The sequence below is a fragment of the Notamacropus eugenii genome, chromosome 1 (assembly GCF_028372415.1).
Source record: "Notamacropus eugenii isolate mMacEug1 chromosome 1, mMacEug1.pri_v2, whole genome shotgun sequence".
Classification (NCBI taxonomy): Eukaryota; Metazoa; Chordata; class Mammalia; order Diprotodontia; family Macropodidae; genus Notamacropus; species Notamacropus eugenii.
The window spans coordinates 365,515,604-365,536,153 of record NC_092872.1 but is presented as its reverse complement, the minus strand read 5'-3'; the positions used below and the strand labels follow the sequence as shown (position 1 = coordinate 365,536,153).

The following is a 20,550-nucleotide window of genomic DNA, read 5'->3' as shown; positions in this document are numbered from 1 at the left end:
TTGCTAACCCAAGAAATAGCAGTAACTCTTCAATCTAGCATTTGCAGGATAAAAACCCTACTAATCCATAAAATTAGCATCCCGGGAGACTGAAAAGGTAGACTAAATTTTAAAAAATGTTTCTAAACAGATTGTATTAAAAAAAAACTACAATAGAATTTATTTCAAATGCTCATGATCATGCCAAGATAACGGAATAAAGGGATATAAAGGCATTGAAGCTTTTGTGCAATGTCCCTGAAACTTTTGAGGACTGAAAATCAAGAATCCTTCCTTCAATGAGATAAGGAGAGGTCATAAGGTTGTTCCAAAGCAAACTTTACCTTGCTTTGAAAATAGGATGTGGCACTTTGTGTATATGACCACAAGAAATTCCCAATTTCCTCTCAGATTGGAAGAATCATAAGTCAATCGATATGTCTTGGTACCAAGGAGCATTTTACAGAAGGGAAAACAACAGAGCACCATCTTCTTGTACAAATAAAACAAAATGGAGAATAAAATTAGTTTATTAGCACCCAAATTGGGGGAAAGAATACACTGTGTCTATCAGTCTCCAGAGGCCCTAAAACAAAATTTTTGAATTTAGTTTAGCTCTGCAGTTAGAAAAACTGCTATAAGTAAAATTTATTCTTCTCAATAAAGGGGAAAAATTTCCTACATTCTAACAGTGATTATTTCAGTCCGAAAGAAAGAAGGAAACAAAACATAACTCCATTTAAGTAAAAGAAATGAGTTTCTTCAACTGGGCAGTTTGAACTACAGAAAAGCATGACTTACGGTGTGGCTCTACCATCATCATGGCCTCCTTTTCTGACATAACAAGCTGGCAAAACTGGTCCCCAACATTGGCCAGTATGTATTTTGAGGTCTCTAGATCTATTCCTTCTGCAAGGGAGGAAGAGGGAATCCACAGGTTCATGGCTTCTGGGTCACTTTGCTGTGGACTTAAAAACCCTTCTACCCGGAGGATGCCTTTCCGAGTGAAGATAAGCCTATAAAGGAACAAAAGCTGGTCAAAAGCACAGCAGCCACAGAAATCAGTTCATCTGTGCAATTCCATGGTCTGAAATCAGTTCAGGCTTAAAGAAACAAGGCTGAGGGCAAGTAAAAATTCTGACTTTGAAAATTTAACCTGAAGCACTGGTCCTATCTTTCAGGTTTCTGATGTTCCCCACTCTGGTATGCATTACCTCTGAAAATGAGAAAGACTAGCAACAATTTTTAGGGGTCTTAAGCTTTTTATAAATGACTACAAAACTCCTACAAGCGCCTTTATTTAAAACAAATGTTCCCTCTGAGTGCCTCAACTCCTTTGTTTTCTCTGTAATGAAGGAAATAATGTAACGGGGAAATGGAAGAAATAAGTAGCTTTTCTTCTGTTTCCTGAGTGGTGGTGGTTATGTATCTAAGAGGAATGGTCATTATTTGGTAAAGGCATGGGATCTTTCCAAGACCTACTGTCAATTCTTTGTGGTTCAGTGGCATAGTTACATTTGCTGAACATACCCTATAACTTTCCTTTCTCAATCATAAGTCAAGTTACTCTGAAGACTGAAAAAAGGAAGAAAGCACAGCAGAAGACCAGGAATGTGGGACAGATTCATTCTCCTTAACCACTCAAATGAGGAAACTAAAGTGACCTGGAGGGCTGATGGCTAAAGCTCACAAACCTTAGTGCTTCAATCCTCCAAAGATAAACACAGAATCTTGGTTGAGCCATTTTACTAGAACTTCTAGTTTACAGAATTAAGTAATAACTTTTTAGAGATTTTTAAACTGAGACCCAAGATTTGAGTTGCTGTACTAAAAACCAAGGGCAGCTAATTTCTTTGTTGGGCAATATGATGTATTGGAAAGAATGGTGAACAATCTTGGCGTTGGGTTTTGGCTCCTACTGGCACATACTCATGGTATGTACTTGGTCAAGTACCCTCTTGGTAAGCCTTAATTTCCTTATCTATAAAATGATACTACTTGTAATCTCTATCATTTAGCACTGTTTACAAGATCAAATGAAAGACTACTGAGTAAACTTTAAACTGTAGAAGCAGGACAGGTTATTTGTATTTACAATCTCAGAACCTGAGAATAATAGGTAGAGCCTGGTTGGAGTGGGGAGTGGAGAGAGAGAAATAAGGGACCAGGTAGGAGGAAGGTATTCAGACAAAATGGATGATTCTTGGCACCTCCGGAAGTGAAAGAATCGGCAGGCCACAGTGGAATCATCTTGTTCTTGTTCCTTAAACTTGCGGTATCGCTCCAGGCGGCACTCCCGGCACTTATGCAGGTGAGGGGCTACATTAATGCAGGATCCATCTTGGAGGAAAGGCTCTCCTGACTGTTTGAGCTTTCTCACCTTGCTCATGTCTTTCAGCACAGACTGGCCAACTGTGGAGTGAGAGAGAGAGGGAAAACAAACAAACAAATAACAAACACTGGTCAAAATAGCCTAAACTAAAGCTTTGACTGCAACTACGTCATTCTAAAAGGACATCACTCAATTTTCTCTTTGCCAAGACAGCTACTAGTTCCCATAGACCCTCCCCTGGCTTACTGCTGTCTTTTCACTACTTACTTAGTCTTATTAAAAAAGTATAACTTACCTGTCTACTTCCTCTCCAGTTTGCTCATGAAGAGGTAGAGGAGAGAGAAAGGACACAGAAGCTAAAAACTGAGGACAGCCAAGAGTTTGGGAAAGGAGTTGTCTTGGCTAGTATTGTACCATATTGGCTGTTCCATCCTAAAGATGGGATGAATGCAAGAGACCAGGGACTCCAATAGACTGGTTGCACTTGCCACTTATCTTGGGCATTTAAGTAAGCAGTTGTGCTAATTAATTAACCCCAATCCATGCTATCAATGTTTTAAACCCCATGAGTTTCAAAAGACTATTCCCCCCCCCCCCATTAATAACATATTCTTCCCAGGTGAACCATAACTCTACTTTGCATCATTTAAAAAAAAAAAACAAACTTTGTACCATTCTTGATCAGAACTACATTATCACAAGAATGTTTTCTTTCCCAGGTCAAGGGTCCTAATATTTTGACCAAGGAAGCAAAGATGAGGGGTAGATTAATTCTCTTCATATCTATTTACAAAGGACTGACTTGAAAGCTGGCTCTCCACCCACTATTTGACCATGCCTTTTACACAAACTGGAATGATGTTAAAGTACTTGGACATTGAGTCAATAACCTTGTTGTGCACATGACTATGATTACCTCCAAACCACTGTAATTAAAGGCTACAGCATAACACACAAAGAATGTGTACAACCAATATTCCTTTCACATGGAGAATGGTAACGGACTAGTATCCACCTTTGTTAAAGATAAAACAAGGGAACATGGGCTCAAACTGAAGCAAGGGTAATGGAAGACAAAAAATACTTCCTGATTAAAAAAAATGAATGGAACAGGATTTACAGGGACTACTGCCAAGAAAGACTGTAGGATTTACTTTTCTGGATGTTAAGAACAGGAGAGACAAATCATTTAATTCTTATGGCTTAGATGAGATCCTGCCCAGAGACAAAGGAATGACCTAGAAACACAGGTCATTTCCCTCAGATTCTCTGTGCTACCAGGGTATAAAGTTCTGAATTAAGGATCCTTATAACCAAAGGAATGTGCCAGGGCACAGAAAATCAATCCTGTGTATACCCTGGTAGCTCAGCTTGGCTCAGCACCATCACCTTTCAGAGGGGCTGTTCTCGGTCGGCCTTTAGGGGCCTGCTTCCCTCTTCCTTTTCCCAGTAACAGTTCAGCGTTTCGCTCTCCATTGGGGCCTAGCTTTCCCATTAGGTGCTCTGGGATTCCCTTCAACCCAGCCTTGGCTTGTAGCTGCTCCTCAGAGTCACTCAGGTCTGATAGGTCACTATTGGTGCTGGAATCTGAGTCCTGTTTAGATGTCATGCTCCGCTCATCCAGTGAGAACCTTTTTACAGCTTCAAAAGGAGCTCTGTTCTCCTGCAAAAACTCTGTCGAGGAGAGAAAGCCAGTTGGGTGCCTGCCAAAGACATTAGTAAAGGTTTTCAGAAGGGGATTGTCCTGTTGCCCAGGCCCAACTGATGGCTTTTCCTCCGTTGGGCTGGAGGAGAGGGTGGGCATCTCAATAGGTTGTGAAAGACTGCTGGTGGGTGAATTAGAGCGACCATTTCCCATGGCAGAGAGGCTTGGGACACTAGGAGGCACAGCTGAGCTGGGTGCACTGGAGGCTAGCTTGGAAGAATCAGTTGTGATGAAGAGAGATTTCTTCTTTGCTAAGGATGATGAATCTGCAGAGGCATGAGACTCTGGCCAGCCAGAAGCTGCCTTGAGTGCTCCAGTGGTAGCAGAAGTTGAGCCACCTGCTGTCTGAGATGTAAAACTGCTGAAAGGACTGAAATCAGCTTTCTCTGCAAATGCCAGGAAAGGGTTGGATGGCTCTTCACGGGACAACTTAGGGGGCTGCAAAAATAGATTTTCATGATTCTCTGGGGCTCGGGTATTCAAGAGGCTCCTTGGGAAGGCTGGAGTGAGGGTAGGCATGGACTCTGCAGGCATCTTCCGATCCAGGGCACTGCCAGTCTTCGAATCTGCTGCCAGGGTGGGTTTGCCTTTACAAAGCCCAGAGCTCAGGCTCTCTAAACTCTGTGTGAATGAGTCCCGACCAGAGGACTCATCTGACAAACTCTCTGAAATAGCTGTGAAGTAGTTACTTGAGGGCAAAGTCTGTGACATGCACTGAAAAAACAAGTTCTTTGAGAGATCAGAATCTTTCTGGGTTTCTGCAGCAGAACTGGAGGCAAAAGAAAATCCCAAAGGCTTGCTCTCTGTAGCCAAGACCCCATTGGACTGGGCTCTAACACTTCCAAAAGCCAAAGATTGGGATGAACTTGAGAGAGATGATCCAAATCCAGAAGAAGCCAAGAGGGAGTTTCTGGAATTCTGAAACAGGAGGGAACCATTATTTAGTGAGTTTTTAAAGAGTTATTTATTATGACTCAGCCAAATCTTACAGTTTCTTTCTCAGGCCTGGGAGATAGTACCATTCATATTTTTCATCAGTGAATCCCATGACTCAAATACTCTATTACTCCCCACCACCATAATTCCACAGAGGTACAGCCACAGTGTCTTGGTCACATGAGACACCAATTAAAAGAATATAGATGTTAGCCAATTGCCAAAGATGAGACAAGATGGGAATAATCAATGCTAGAGGAGAGAGATATAGAAAAACAGGTATACTAATGCTTTACTGGTACAGCTGTGAAGTGGTCCAACCGTTCTGGAAAACAATATGGAATTATTCAAAGAAAGTGACTAAAATGTATACAATGTTTTATCCACTGATTCCACTACTAGACATACACCTGAAGAAGTTCAATGACAAAAAGGAGTCATATACAACAAAGTATTTATAGCAACACTTCTTACCATAAAAAAACTGGAAACAAAGTTGATGCCCACCACCCAGGGAATGGTTAAACAAGTTGTGGTACATAAATATAATGGAATGTTGCTGTACTTTTAAGAATGTATCATGTATGTACTTATTTATATACATCTTTTCTGCTCCATCAAAAAGTAAGCTCCTTGAGAGTAGGGGTTGTTTCTGCCTTTCGTTTATGTCCACACTGCCTGGTTATTGACTGAAAATGTTGAATACAGAGAAGCACAGAAAGACAGATAAACTAATACAAAGTAAAGGAAGCAGTGACAGGAAAAGAACGTACACATGAAATGGAAAGAACAAGACAATCTAAAATGAAAGGCATGAAATTATAATGACTTCAAGCTTGACCTTAAAGATGAAATAAGATAAATATGAGAAGGTGCCTCCTCTCCACCTCACTTCTCCAGGCTACTTTGCAGAGGTTAGGGTCCATGGGTACAGAACAGTGCATATAACATCAGATCAGTTTTCCCCAATTATTTTTTCCCTCTTTTATAGTTATAGAGTGAGTCATGGCTCTCTGGAAGGGAAATAGGGAAACTGGGAAATATAGATAACAAAATAAAATTTATTTTTAAAAAAAGCATATGAATGATTTATTTAATGAAGTTAACCAGAAGAACATAATTCAATCTGTAGCCTTCCCTCCACAGCTGTCCCAGAAAAACATAAAGCTTAAGGCTAAACTAAGACTTTTGTGACCCCTATACAGGATTCAAAAGTGTGGAGTCCCCTGAGAAAGAGACTTCTTCCTTACTACTCCCACAGGATTATCAGCTATTAATCAGAAGCATGTCTAGTAGTCCATGCAATATTAACCCAATGCAACTGGTTTAAGAGACTGTTAAAGAGGAGAAAGCTTACTTTAAACTGCTAAACCATTTTGTTGAGTGGTGAGCTTAGTTCTGCAAAGAAATTCTATGCTATGGAAAAAGATTATATTTTATTAAATGGAAACTCTCAGAGATAGTCTTTTTAGAATTCAGTGAATGTTCTTTGATTCTAAGCCCACCCCTATAGTACATATTTAGATCACGAGTCCAGAAACACTCTAAATTACATTAGAAACTGCTTGAGCTGTCTCTCATTTATTTAAAATATAAAAAAAGTTTATAGATGTATGACTAAGACATACTTAATTAAGAAAAAACCAACCACTGGTATTTTGCATATGAAAAAAACAACCCTGTGGTATGAAAGATTTTAATCATGATGTGTAAGAGATGAGGAAGCATAAATCACAATACGTATTTGAAACTATGCCTTACAGGTGAAAATGCTAGAAATAAGCAGAAGGACAATTTTGGAAATCAGATGACACAGAGAAAGGATTTTTTTTTTAATCACAAAATGTCCTTTACAATTATTTTGATAATTATAACAAAAATTTGTAACAATTTAATTCCAGTATCTTGAAAAAAATAATGAAGTCTTAAGGACTTTGGGGAGGGGGAGGAGTGTAGGGGTTAGGGGAGGTATAAATTCTCCTCCTGATTTTACAGCAAAACACACAGAGTCTCAGAGCTGAAAGGACCCTAAAAGTTCATTTAGTCTAACCCATACCTAAACAGAAATCTCTTCTATATCATTCCTGACAAGGGGAGGAAAAGAATAAACATTCATATAGTGCCTACTATGTGCTAGGTACTGAGTAAACTGCTTTTTACAAATATTATCTCTTTTGACCAATTTGACAGTTGGTCATAGGATATGATTTAAAGTTGGAAGGGGCCAAAGAGACCATCTATTCCAACTCTTTCATTTTACAGAGGAAACTGAGGCTTAGAAACAGTAAATGACTTGCCCTTGCTCACAGAGTATCTAGGACTCTACTCAAGTTCTTCTGACCCCAAATCCAACACTTTCCACTTCATGCCAAACATTCTCTTTTCTTTAATGTAAAGCTTAATCATAATTCGTTGATTAATTAGTGATTAATTATTCTTTAATTATTAACATTAATTAATAATTAAATTAGTGATTTAATTATTCTTTGAGGTCAATCAGGGTTTCTCCTGCTTAATATCACAGAACAGGGAACAATTCAGGACAAGGATATCAGGATTTTTTTGAGGACCATTTACAGTATAAATCAGAGGGCTCATCAGATATTTGTATCTAATTTCTGGGTAATTTGCACATTCTAAAGGGATCATGCTGGCTATTATTGGCTATTTTAAAGTTAAAATAGAATAATCATTTCTCAGTCACCCCCCAATAATCATGCCCATTCATTTAATTTTTTTTTTCTCTTTTCCTGTTTGTCTATAATCACTGACTTGAATCCCCTGCACTAACAATGTTACAGAGGAGAAGCTAACTCTATCTTGGGTACTGAAAACTCCTTGTTAGTTTACTGGCTAGGTTTGGTCATACTCTTTGATACTTACATTACTAAAAGAAAAAAGTATGAGTAGTATAAGTTTCAAACATTAAAGTTATATTTTTTAATCAAAATGGAAAAAAAGGGAATATAATTTATAAAATTTTCTACTTTCCCTCAAATAATTCAATTCCAAATCTGCTCACAGGATAAGTGATGAAAAATTACATTTGGACTTGGTATTTAGGGCACGAAGTTTCCCAGTGGCCAGATGTCCCCATTTTGGAATCTGGCATTATAAAGTAGGCATCATTTCCTGTATTTTAAATTATAGTCCCAGAGGAGACCCAGGCTGAAGTATCAGCAAAATGACAGAAACAGTCCCAGAAATTTCGACAGCTTGACTAGAAAATGTTTTCTAACATACATTTCTACCTCTTCAGCTTCTAAAGAATTTTGTAGATCTGCAGCATTTTGTGGTTTTTCCTTAATATGTAAAGCTTAGTCTATTTTTTCCTTCAAACACTATTTAGAGCCACATCACCTTAGGTAGAGTCTATTTTAAATGAGTAAAAACAACGAAATGACTGGAACATGATGGAAGTGACAACTTAAAATCCTCAGCTGGGGCTCCCTAGAGAACCTCAGCTGGCTCACCGAGGTGAACAGAGAGGTATTACTACACTTGTATATGTCTCCCCTTCAGAAAGAACAATGACCTGTGTAAAATCTTCGTTTGAAGTCCCCTTTTCCTCTTCTATTAGACACATCCAATTTTACTTTTCCCTTGATACCAAGAGATTACCATGGAAGAAGCAAGCTTTTATCCTGATGGATAGTCAGGTGAAATGTATTTATTATTTTTAAAAGTTTCTCTTTTTTATCATAAACTTGGCAAATATCAGCTAAGATGTCTATTATTTTTTTATCTGTGTCTTATAATCTTTTTATCTTTAAGGATGCAAGACCCTTGAAAGTATGAATCACAATTCTACCTATTTGGTTCAGTGCTTAACACACAGTGGACACCTTTGATTTTTGCATTTTTTTCTTTTAAGTTATGGGTCAGCAGACAATTTAAAAAAAACACAGTAGCATACATTATAGTGGTAAACATAAAAATGCATCAATATTTTAACTGTATTGGAGAAATTTGCTTATTTTAATCTAGATAAAACTAAATTTACATTTTAGTAACCAACTACATATCAAAAGTAGATTAAGAATATGTGAGGTGGCCGTTTATCATGACTAATCCTGCTAATTTTTCCAAAGAAATCACCTGAAATGTGAAAAATTTAGAGAAAGAATTTTTGCTGAACCCAATCATAGAAAAATCTCAGCCTTTAGGAAAAATTTATTAGAAAATTATGAACTAAAAACAGAGGATGGTAATGGTAGCCTACACAAAGCTTTAATTATAGTGTTCATAACCATGAACACTATAATTCATTAACCTTGTCTTTTACAGACCTAGTGAAGGATGCAACTGCTACATGAACCAAATAGATAATTGAATTTAAAAAGATTCTCCACCGGAAACATCTAACTATCTCATTAAACTGGATTGCATAATCAGTTTTTGATTAGCTCAATTGTTGAGGCACTTATCAAGAACTGATAAAGTTATTAAAACAGATGCACTTGCCAAAAGAGGGAAATGACCTGTCTACAGAGTATAATTTAACAGTATCTTAGAAATTATATTTTCCTATTGCAATTGATGATGGCTTCTAAAGTGTAAACCACAGATAATATAAAGAAAATGAATAGTGGTTGTAAAATGTTTGCCCCAAGTTTGAGTCACTCACCTCTCCCTGAGTCTGAGACCAGCTGACTTTCTGTTTCTCCTGCAGAGTCATTGCTGAAAGGCCAGTGTCGGAGATTCTCACGGTGGTTGGTGTTGAGCTGGTGGTTGTGACCATAGCTGTTGAAACTGCCAGACTCTGAGCACCTTGATCCAGTGATTTTCCAGCCTCCTTGTTTCCAGCTCCACCCACCTCTGTGACCACAGGTGACTGACCTGGGGCTGAAGAATATGGAGTGAAAGGTATAGGTATGTCCCCACCTAGAGGCTCATCCTGAACCACCAGAGTCCTGCCATTCTCTTTGGTGTATGTGGCAAATCGAATGTTCCGATTGATCTGGGGAACAAATGGAGGCAGCTGCTTGGCCCTTTGATCCAGCCCTGGCTCTCCGCTGGCACTCCCTTTCCATGGCCCTCGACCGGCCTCACTCCCATCGCTCCCATTACTGTCTACTTCACTCCTCTCTCCTTTTAATTTCTTTGTTGCAGGGTCACACCCAGAGTCCGAAGCACTTTTCCTCCTTCGTCCATCTTTCCCCTCTATGCTCTCTCTTTTCTTCTTTCCTTTAGAGGGCTTTACCGCTTTTAATGTGCCTCCCTATAAATGTAAAATCAGAACAAAATTACTAAAAAAGAACTTCTATCTTGTTAATATCATAAACCATGTTTTTTTTTATGTTTCCAGAAAGAAATAATCAAATAACAAAGAAGCAAAGGTGTTTAAGTTCTAATTTCAGCTTTAACCTATATTCCTTTTTAGTCAACTATTTTAACTTATTATGCCCTTTGTCTATTCTACTTCTAGCATACCTTTCCCCTTTATAAAGGCCCGTCACCTCAGAAGGATTTCATATATCCTCTGTATAACAGACATTGCTCTAATACTGGCTCATTATTGCCACTCCAAAGGAGTATTTGAGGATATGAACATGCAGTTTTCAGAGGAAAAATTAAAGCTATCTATAGTCATATGAAAAAATGCTCTAAATCATTCTTGATTAGAGATGCAAATCAAAACAACTTTACGATACCACATCACACCTATCAGATTGGCTAACATGACAAAACAGGAAAATGATAAATATTGGAAAAGATGTGGGAAAGTTGGAACACTAATTCATTGTTGGTGGAGCTGTGAGCTGATTCAACCATTCTGGAGAATAATTTGGAACTATGCCCAAAGGGCTATAAAAGTGTGCACACCCTTTGACCCTGCAATAGCACTTCTAGGGCTATATCCCAAAGAGATCATAAAAATGGGAAAAGGACCCACATGTACAAAAATGTTTATAGCAGTTCTTTTTGTGGTGGCCAAGAACTGGAAATTGAGGGGATGCCCATCAACTGGGGAATGCCTAAACAAGTTGTGGTATATGAATGTAATGGAATACTATTGTGCTATAAGAAATGACGAACAGACACACTTCACAAAAACCTGGAAAGACTTATATGAATGGATGCTGAGTGAAGTGAGCAGAACTAGGAGAATGCTGTTCACAGAAAGAGTCACAGTGCTCGATGATTGATTTTGATGGACTTAGCAATGCAAGAACCTGAAACAATTCCAAAGGACTCATGATGGAAAATGCCATCCACATTCAGAGAAAGAACTATGACGTCAGAATGCAGAATGAAACAAGACTATTTTATTTTTTGTTTTTCTTCTTTCTCATGGTTTCTCCCATTCATTATAATTCTTCTATGCAACATGACTAATGTGAAAATGTGTTTAACAGGAATGTATGTGTAGAGCCTATATCAGATTGCATGCTGTCTTGAGGAGGGAGAGAGGGAGGAAGGGGGAGAAAATTTAAAACTTATGGAAGTGAATGTTGAAAACTAAAAATAAATAAACTAATAAAAAGAAAAGAATATCTGTATGGCTTAGGTCATATGGGAAACCCCCAAGGCTTCAAATATACAGGCTCTCATATACTAGAATGCTCCAGCACAAAATGACAGTGCCCAATCTTTCCAGGATAAGGGATTTATGGGCCTTTTAAAGAAAAAAAATTTCATTGTGTATCTGTTTCTAACATATAAACAAACACCTCAGTTACAGAAAAACTACTATTTGCTTTAGCAACAAGTGAACAATATGTGTAATAAGTACGAATAGCAATAAAATAAGAAAACCCATTTTATCATAAAGCTAACTATATCATCCCCCACCAAAAAAAAGATGTGGCTTGTATACCTAAGTAGTTTCTAAAATGTTAAGTATATGTATTTATTATTATTTAGACTATTTGGCCAAAAAAGAGCTAGGGAGCTTTGCTAACCATCTCCCAATTTTCTATTTCACAAGAGAATAGGCCTGAAAGGGAGGAAAGAAGTATAAACTACCATAGTTTTCACAGGTAGGTCTATTATTACACTTCAGTAGTAACAATGTCAGAATCCATGAAATTAAGTCAGGTATCACTGGTGAGGCTGGATGGAAGAGGTTCACTGCAACAGAGGACTAGAAGGGACCATCAACAACTCTGAAGAATATCTTCTTTAAAGGGTGCCCAGAGATCCGGCTGTTTTTCTGTGATTCATGTCAGTCACTAGATAGTCTTGGACAGTTTTTGTTGATTGTCTACAACTTCTGATTTTCTTGGCCTGGGCATCCCATTTTGAATCAGTCATTCTTCTCAGGGCTGTCTGGAGAGCACAGTGAGGTGCCCTGCTAGATGAAGTATTGCAATGTGCTAGCCATAAGCATTTCTTTAATTGTGAATGTTGGTCATATTAGCTAACAATGTCAATTATTAACCCTAAGTCTTTTCTGAGCGTTAAGGCATCTCATTTTACTTCAATTCATTTACAGAGTGGTCTTGGATCTATATCCTTATTTTTATTCTTATGTTATTTAGCCGATAAAAAACTAGTAAGCTCCTTCACTGTTTTGATCCTTACTTCCAGTTCCATATATTCTGCACTTTATCATCTTCTTCATTATTCTTATCATCTCACCATCAGAGCTTTCATACTAAAGGATAATAAATATTCCAGTTATGAATACTCCTTGTTCTTTTCACCCAGCCCTGATAAGTAGTCAATGAAGACAAAGATGATGCCTAGGGAGCCTTGTGAAAAATTGTCTTTCATAGCAGAAAGAACTCAGGCAGAACATCAATAAAGAACTGTGCAAATGATACTGAAAAGTCATTGATAGGAGGCTTTAACTTGAAGGAGTTTCACATTCAGTTAGCTGATACAAGCCCTGATCTATAATACACTAACTGTATTACCGTCAACAATTCTGAGTAACTCAGTGAGTGCTGCACACTGTAGGAGGCACTAACAAAATGTTATCATAAGATTTCACACATACCCTTTGGAATCCATCAATGAAGCAACGAGTAAGATGCAGTTTCTCTTTAATTTATTTATGATTCTATGTTATACTGCCTATTAAAGTTTAATACAATAATATGGTCCAGTAAATCTTTCAAACATACGAGTCTAGATATGTCTAAGAAGACAAGAGTTTGGCCATTTGATTTTGAATCTGAGAGTGACTGGTAACAGGACTGTAAATGGAAATGCTCACTATGGAATATATAACATAACAGCACTCCCTTTTATTCACCCTTACCTTAATAAACCCAGAAAGTAGAACTACTATTAAAGGTGCCATGGGGAAAGAGAATGTGTTTGTGCATGTGTCTGTTTGTCTGTAGGTACATATAATTAATAACCAACATTTCCTTTAGTATGCAGAGTAAGTATGGATTAATATTACTATTAATAATAAAGCCAAGACCTAACTTGCCTTACTCCCAGAGATTCAGTGCATAACTGTACCTCATTCTGAGAAGCAGAGCTGTCCATCAACATCACATGTATCAGTCTGGGATCCACTGATTTGATCTCACCACTCTGATAATTTTCAGAATTGATGAGAGGTTGGAGCAGGATGGCAAGGAACACAAAAATGAAAGAAAGATATTTAAATTTATCAGCCAAATGAAATACATGACACATACCAATCCAATATCTTTGTTTCTTTTTTAGAAATGACATTTTCTATTTCTATATTATCAAACTCTTCTTCATTCTATATATTACTGAGACCAGAAGAATGGAAATACTTCTGAAACAAATCATATACAACCCCTGCTACTTGCAGTAAATGTGCCTGCAAAAGTAGAGGTATGAAACCAATTCTGAGATGTTACTGTATATGCATTTATTTTCTAAGAAATATTTTCATCCACTTCTTGATCATAAACCATTTTATTACTGAGTCTAGACTAAGTTTCTTGGTCCATCTATTTTGCTAGAAACTATTTCCTGAGTTCTATAGGCAGAGTACATTTCAAGAACCTCTGAAATCCATATTTGCTTACTATTCTCCACCATCCCTCTCACCTCTTTTAGTTAACAAGTATATTATTTTCTCTCCTTTCCATTCTCATTCCAAATTCAAAAAAAAAAGAAACTTGTAAGAAAATTGTTTTTAAAATGCAGTCACTTACTGTTCTTAAACTACAGCTGTGAATTTGAGACATGATAGTATCCTATATAAGAAAATGCAAACTAAAGACCCCAAGGTTCTTACCTCTGATAAAGACACCTCCATAAGACGAGTGATGGAGTCTTGACGGCTTACAACACCACAAACCCAACCTTCTTCACCTTCTGGCTGGTACACTTTGACCCTCTGGCCTTGGACGCTATAGGGACCTAGAGGTGAAATCAGTCAGCATTAATGATAAAAGGCCCAACATTTCACCATTTTGGTTCACCAATGGAACCAAAAGTTCCATTTCACCAAGGCAATCAAAGGAGGAGGATAGTGCACAGCACTAATATCTGTGTTGTCAGTTAAGTGAATAAATTAGGAAAGATAGAGCCACTATATTCAGCCATCTAAAAGATAGGGAAGTACCAAAAGTAAAAGACAATTTCAAAAGAAAAAGCTGATGGTTTTGTCCAGTTCCTTTACACTGCTCCATCCCAAACCTTCCATAATTTTGTCATTTACCTGGGAACTCCTCAGTTTCCTAAACCCTGGGATTTACTTTCCCTGGTAATGGGACAAGGAAAATTATTGAAAAAATTAAGTTGCCCTGATATATGGTGAAACGCCTGATATATACATAAGGTTTAAAAAAGGGGAAATTAATAAACATAATAAAGCATTACGCTTAGGAATGATCACCTCTTTCAAAAACAGTGGGTGGAAAGCTCAATGTAGGCAAAAGAGCTATAGCTTCTACACTAGTAACTGTTTGATCGAATTTAACATCTTTCTTCCTAGGTGAGTGTAGCACGTTTTATGTGCTATTCCACCAGCAAGAAATAGCAGCTTTCCTTATTCAGCTGGTCTTCTTGATGAGCAATGTCCCTCCCATGCTACAAATACAGACTATCCTGCTGACCCAGATGGCCACATCATGTCCCCCCCACTTTGCACATTTGAGCTTTCACTAAGTCAAAAACCACAGTTATTCTTCACACTCAGTCACATGTCACACACAACCTGTCCCCTTAAATCTTTTCTCTCCCCTGTTTTTTCCCTTTCCTTCATCCTACCAGCATGTCAATTTTCCTGCTTGAACCTGCTTAGACTTCCTCTGGGGAACAAGTCACAATCCTATTTGAGCATTTTATGCCACTGAATCTAAATGTTTACAAGGCTCAGTGAGGAAAAGAAAGTGGCAGAAGAGGGAAAAAGCAAGCAAAGCAATAGTTAACTCCAACCCAGATCACTGGAGGAAACCTGAGTATGCTGCAGTGCCAGGGGAGAGAACTGAGTTTTTTAATCTCTTGTGAGATAACATATGTAAGAGAAATTTTATATAACTCTACAGTGGCACATCTTTACTGTCAAGCAATGACTACTAATCTGTACCACTCAGGTTATTTTAGTCAAGAAAAGAACATGGAGCACAATTTCACTATCATCAACACTGGCCATAGGCTTGCTCTAAGTAGTTCAGGCATAGGAAACTACCTGTTCTTACCTCGACTGAATATCTCCTGGAGCTTTTGGTCACTGATCAAAGCATTAACTGTATCTCTCAATGCAGCATGTTCTAGAAGAATCTGATTCTGGCTCTCTGTTCCCATCTGCCAAAAATAAATGAAAAAGACACCAAATGTTAGAGTTAAAAAGCAATAGCATCTAGTTAGTAAGAACAGAAAAGAATTAGCCCTGAGCAGCCATGCTGCTAGATTTGGGCTAGTAATACTAGTGCAGAGAGGGTCCTTAGGTTCTTAACTTGTTTTGTGCCTGACAGCCCTTTGGCAGTTTGGTGAAGCCCACAGTCCCCTTCTCAGGAGAATGCTTTAAAAGTACATAGGGTTAGGATTCCAGAAGAAACCAATTATACTGAAATAAAGATGTAATTTTTTTCCCTATCCAAGTTCATGGACCTTCTGAAATCTGTTCATAGTGAGTAAGTAGGCCTCAGCTTAAGAACCCTGAGCTAGTCCAACCCCCCCCATTTTGCAGCCCAGGGAAGTTAAGTGATTTGTCCAGTTAGCAGTAAGTAACACCTGTGGAATTTAAACCAAGGTCCTTTTCACACTAGATTCAGTTCTTTTTCTACTGTACCTACATACCTCTTAAAGTTTTAGAGTAAGTAAAGAATCTCTATAGAGACTTCATCTCTAACTTTTAGAAAACTTTATCCAAAGAAGCTAAAATATACATACTGCATTTGCCAGAATATAATTCCCACCATCTACTCTCCTTAGTCTTTTTCTCCAATCAAACTCCTATTTGAACTTTCTTCTCACTTCTGGATATTCCTACCATTGCAGCAGGCCTGGGTCCCCTGAAACTCTAGTACTAGGGTGGTATGGCATGAGCCACAGTTATCACAAGGCATAGCAGCCACTTTAGGGCTACCCTTACCACTGAAGTCACAATAGTACTTGCGGCTCAAAGGCACAGAATCACAAATTACAGAATTTCAACAGCTGAAGGGAACCTCGGAAGTCACCTGGTCCAATGTGCACTCCAACAAAAATCTCTTCTGCATCATCCTCAACAAAAAAATCATCTAGCTTCCAAATGAAGACCTCCAGAGAGAGGAAAGTCACTACTTTCTCAGGCATCCCATTTCACTTCTGGACAGCTCTGCTTATTAGAGCTGTCTCTGTTAATATTCAGCCTAAATCTACAAAGTCCAGAGGGAGTTCTGTCCTCTGGGACCATGTGGAACAAGTTCAGTATCCCATGATAGCTATTAAATACTTGAAGATGTCTTCTCTTTTCCAAACTAAAAAAAGTCCACCTCTTTCAAATGATCTATATATCATATGGTTTCCCTTCCTCACATTATCTTTTTAGCTTGAAAATATCCTGACTAGAGCTGTGAGCTCTCCCACCCAGCGTGCATTCGCCCTCCCCTGCCTCCAGGTGCGGCACCACCTCCTCTCTCTCTTAAGGGTTTAAACTTGCCACTTCCAAGTTCGCCATGGATGATGACATTGCTGCTCTCGTTGTTGACAATGGCTCTGGCATGTGCAAAGCTGGCTTTGCCGGAGACAATGCCCCTTGGGTCGTCTTCCCCTCCATTGGTGGGTGCCCCAAACACCAGGGTGTGATGGTGGGCATGGGCCAGAAAGATAGCTATGTGGAAGATGAGGCCCAGAGCAAGAGAGGTATTCTGACCCTGAAGTACCTCACTGAATATGGTATTGTCACCAACAGGGATGACATGGAGAAGATCTGGCCATACTTTCTACAATGAGCTCTGTGTGGCCCCTGAAGGGCACCCTGTGCTACTCACAAAAGCCCCCTGAACCCCAAAGCCTACACAGAGAAAATGACTCAGATTACGTTTGAGACCTTCAACACCCCAGCCATGTACATTGCCATACAGGCTGTGCTGTCCCTGTATGTCTCTGGTCATACCACTGGTATTGTGATGGGCTCCAGTGATGGTGTGACCCACACTGTGCCCATCTATGAAGGCTATGCCCTTCCCCATGCCATCCTCCATCTGGATCTGGCTAGCTGTGATCTGATGGACTACCTCATGAAGATCCTCACCGAGAGAGGGTACAGTTTCACTACCACAGTTGAGAGGGAAACTGTGTGACATCAAGGAGAAGCTGTGTTACGTCACCCTAGACTTTGAGCAAGAGATGGCTACTGCTGAATCTAGCTCCTCTCTGGAAAAGAGCCATGAACTCCCTGATGGTCAGGTTACCATCACTGGCAACATGAGGTTCCAGTGCCCAGCTCTCTTCCAGCCATCTTTCTTAGGTATGGAAGCCTATGGAATCCACAAAACTATCTTCAACTTAATCATGAACTGTGATGTTGACATCCATAAAGATTTGTATGCCAATACTATATCAGCTGGTGGTACCACCATGTACCCAGGCATTGCTGACAGGATGCAGGAGATTATAGCCCTAGCTCCCAGTACAATGAAAATCAAGATCACTGCCCCACCTGAACACAAATACTCTGGATTGGAGGCTCCATCCTGGTGTATTTTCCCACCTTCTAGCAGATGTTGACCAGCAAGCAAGAGTATGATGAATCTGGGCCCTCCATTGTCCACTGCAAATGCTTCTAAATGGTCTGTATGTTTTTTCCATTGTCTTTTTTTTTTTTTTTGTCAGAAGGGTGTGACATGATAATTGCCCCCAAAAAGAGATGAGACTGGCATGGCTTTGTTTTTTGGTTTTTTTGGTTTTATTTTGTTTTTTTGGCACTTGACTCAGGATTTAAAAACTGGAACAGTGATGGTGATGAGCAGTCTAAGTATGTTGGAGGCAAACATCCCCAAAATTCTACAGTGTGTCTTCAGGACTATGATTGTACATTTGTTTTCTGGTTTTTTAATAATCATTCCAAATATTGTATAATGCATTGTTACAGAGTTATGAGCCTCCATGAAGGCTGTCCTCTGCTAGAGCAAAGGAGCTAAGTAACAAATTCAGATGGGGAGGGGGGGAAGGTACTAGTATTGCTTTACATGTAAATTAATGTAATCCTTTAAAAAAAACTTTTTGTATCTGCTGCCTTAATACTTGTTCCTTTTTTTATTTTAAATTGTCAGCCATATTGAATGGCCCCCTAAATTCCCTCCCTGCCCCCAACATAGATGTGAATGAAGACTTTACAGCCTCCCTGCCAGTTTTATGAGACTTCCCCCTTGGGGAAGGGGAGGAGCTTTACCTGTACACTGACTTAAGACCAGTTCAAATAAAAGTGCACACGTTAAAGAAAAAAACATATCTTGATTAAAATGTGATCTCCAGAAACGAACACAATATTCTGACCAGGGCCAAGCAGAGCAGGCCTATGACTTTCCATGTACTACACTCCTCTTAACTTAGCCAAAGATTACATTAACTCTTTTGGTTGCCATATCACTTTTATCTACTTTGCAGTATACTCAATTCCAGAATCTTTTTCATAAGAACTGTCACGTAGCCACATCTCCTTCATTTTATACTTTCTAAATTGATTCTTAAAACTCATTTATCACCTTATCACCTAAATTTCATCTAACATTTGGCCCATCATCAATATCTTTTTGATTCCTGTTACTTTTTCCATAAGCTAATCAGCCTACTTGGAGAAATTTACATATTTGATAAGGATCCCAGATGTGCCTTTATCCAAGTCATTGATAAAATTGTTGATAAGCACACAGCCAAACACTCCACTAGAAATTTCTCTCCAAGCTGATGGACCCCTTATTCAGAATTTACCTAACTATACCAACCTAGACAACCAATCATTATAAAGTGTCAATTATATGCTAAGAACTGAGAATACAGTTCAAAGACCAAGATACAGACAAAGGCAAATAGAGAAATCTACATTTGATTATAAAGGAGATGAACCACTAGAATTTTCTGAGTAGAGAAGTGATACATCTGTTCATCTTGTCTACAAAGATATGAGACTGTAAAACACCTTGCTGAAATCTACTCTCTACCACATTACTACACACTAATGGTCCTGATTTAAAAAGGAAATGAGATTAGTGGCATTACCTGCTCTTGACAAAACAATATTGACTTTTAGTAATCATGGCTCCTGATTCCAAATGCTCACAAACTATACTTTTAGAATAAAGACAGTGTCTTAGAACTTTGCCAGCGACTTTAGGCAAGTCACTTAACCCCAATTGCCTTGCCTTCCTCCCTTAAAAAAAACCCAAAACTTTGCCAGGAATTGAAATCAAGGACTCCACCTTTTTCCTTTTCGAATCCTAGAACATTTGCCTGCCTCTAATGCCAATAAGACACATTAATTTCTGGTTTTACTAATAAGGAATATATTCCAATAGTCCTCTTTCCTAAGATGTAACTGCTATTCTTCAAGATATGTAGGCAGTTTCCTTTCTCTTTTTCCTCCACTTTCATAAGATTTGAAAATCTCCAGACAAATATATTTTTTAATAGTCCTGGTTGAGTATTCTTCATCCCTAGCCAAAAGCTCATAATTCCTCTATCTTAAGCTGTGGTTCAGAATCCAAATTACATTTTATGATATTTATCTATTCATTTCCCAAATCTGTCTTTTTCTTTTGAAGCCCCTGCCTTCAATTGGGAGTAGTGATGAAACATTAACTGTATGCCCTAAGGTCTTGAATTTCTTGCCAAAGACTTCATAATCCCTAGGAATACTTCCCTAGATTTCTTCTGGTGTATCAGAGGATTTAAGAACAAGAAGAGGCATCCTAGATCATATAGTCCAATCTTCTCATCTTACAGATCAGGAGAAGCTGACCCCCACAAGGTCATGGAGGCATAATGTAGGAGAGGGGTTCTGAAGATAGGTAGACAGTTCCTCTTTCTCCAAGTCCAGTTCTCTTCCATTCCATTATGTTGCTTTCATTTGTCTCTACATAATTCACCAGGAGAGGGTAAGGGTCTCCAGGTCTGACAAATCTCTTTGAAGCTCTCTGTCAGAACTCCAATGCAAGCCCCCCAGAAGTCAGCAGACCTCTCTAATGTTCATGTTGGGTTCACAATGGCTGCCTCAGTACCCCTAAGCAGG

At 38.7% G+C, this 20,550-nt stretch overlaps 1 protein-coding gene across 2 annotated transcripts in view; it reads right to left on the bottom strand.

The window, feature by feature from the left end:
* Positions 1–20,550, bottom strand: part of KDM3B (lysine demethylase 3B) — a 58,947-nt gene that overhangs the window by 15,239 nt on the left and 23,158 nt on the right. For both annotated transcript variants that reach the window (XM_072630401.1, XM_072630402.1), the window contains exons 4-10: positions 15,536–15,641; positions 14,128–14,252; positions 13,371–13,445; positions 9,580–10,173; positions 3,701–4,934; positions 2,190–2,391; positions 781–995 (exon numbers count right to left, since the gene is read on the bottom strand). In XM_072630401.1, coding sequence (XP_072486502.1) covers positions 781–995; positions 2,190–2,391; positions 3,701–4,934; positions 9,580–10,173; positions 13,371–13,445; positions 14,128–14,252; positions 15,536–15,641 — 2,551 coding nt within the window. The remainder of the gene's footprint in view (positions 1–780; positions 996–2,189; positions 2,392–3,700; positions 4,935–9,579; positions 10,174–13,370; positions 13,446–14,127; positions 14,253–15,535; positions 15,642–20,550) is intronic.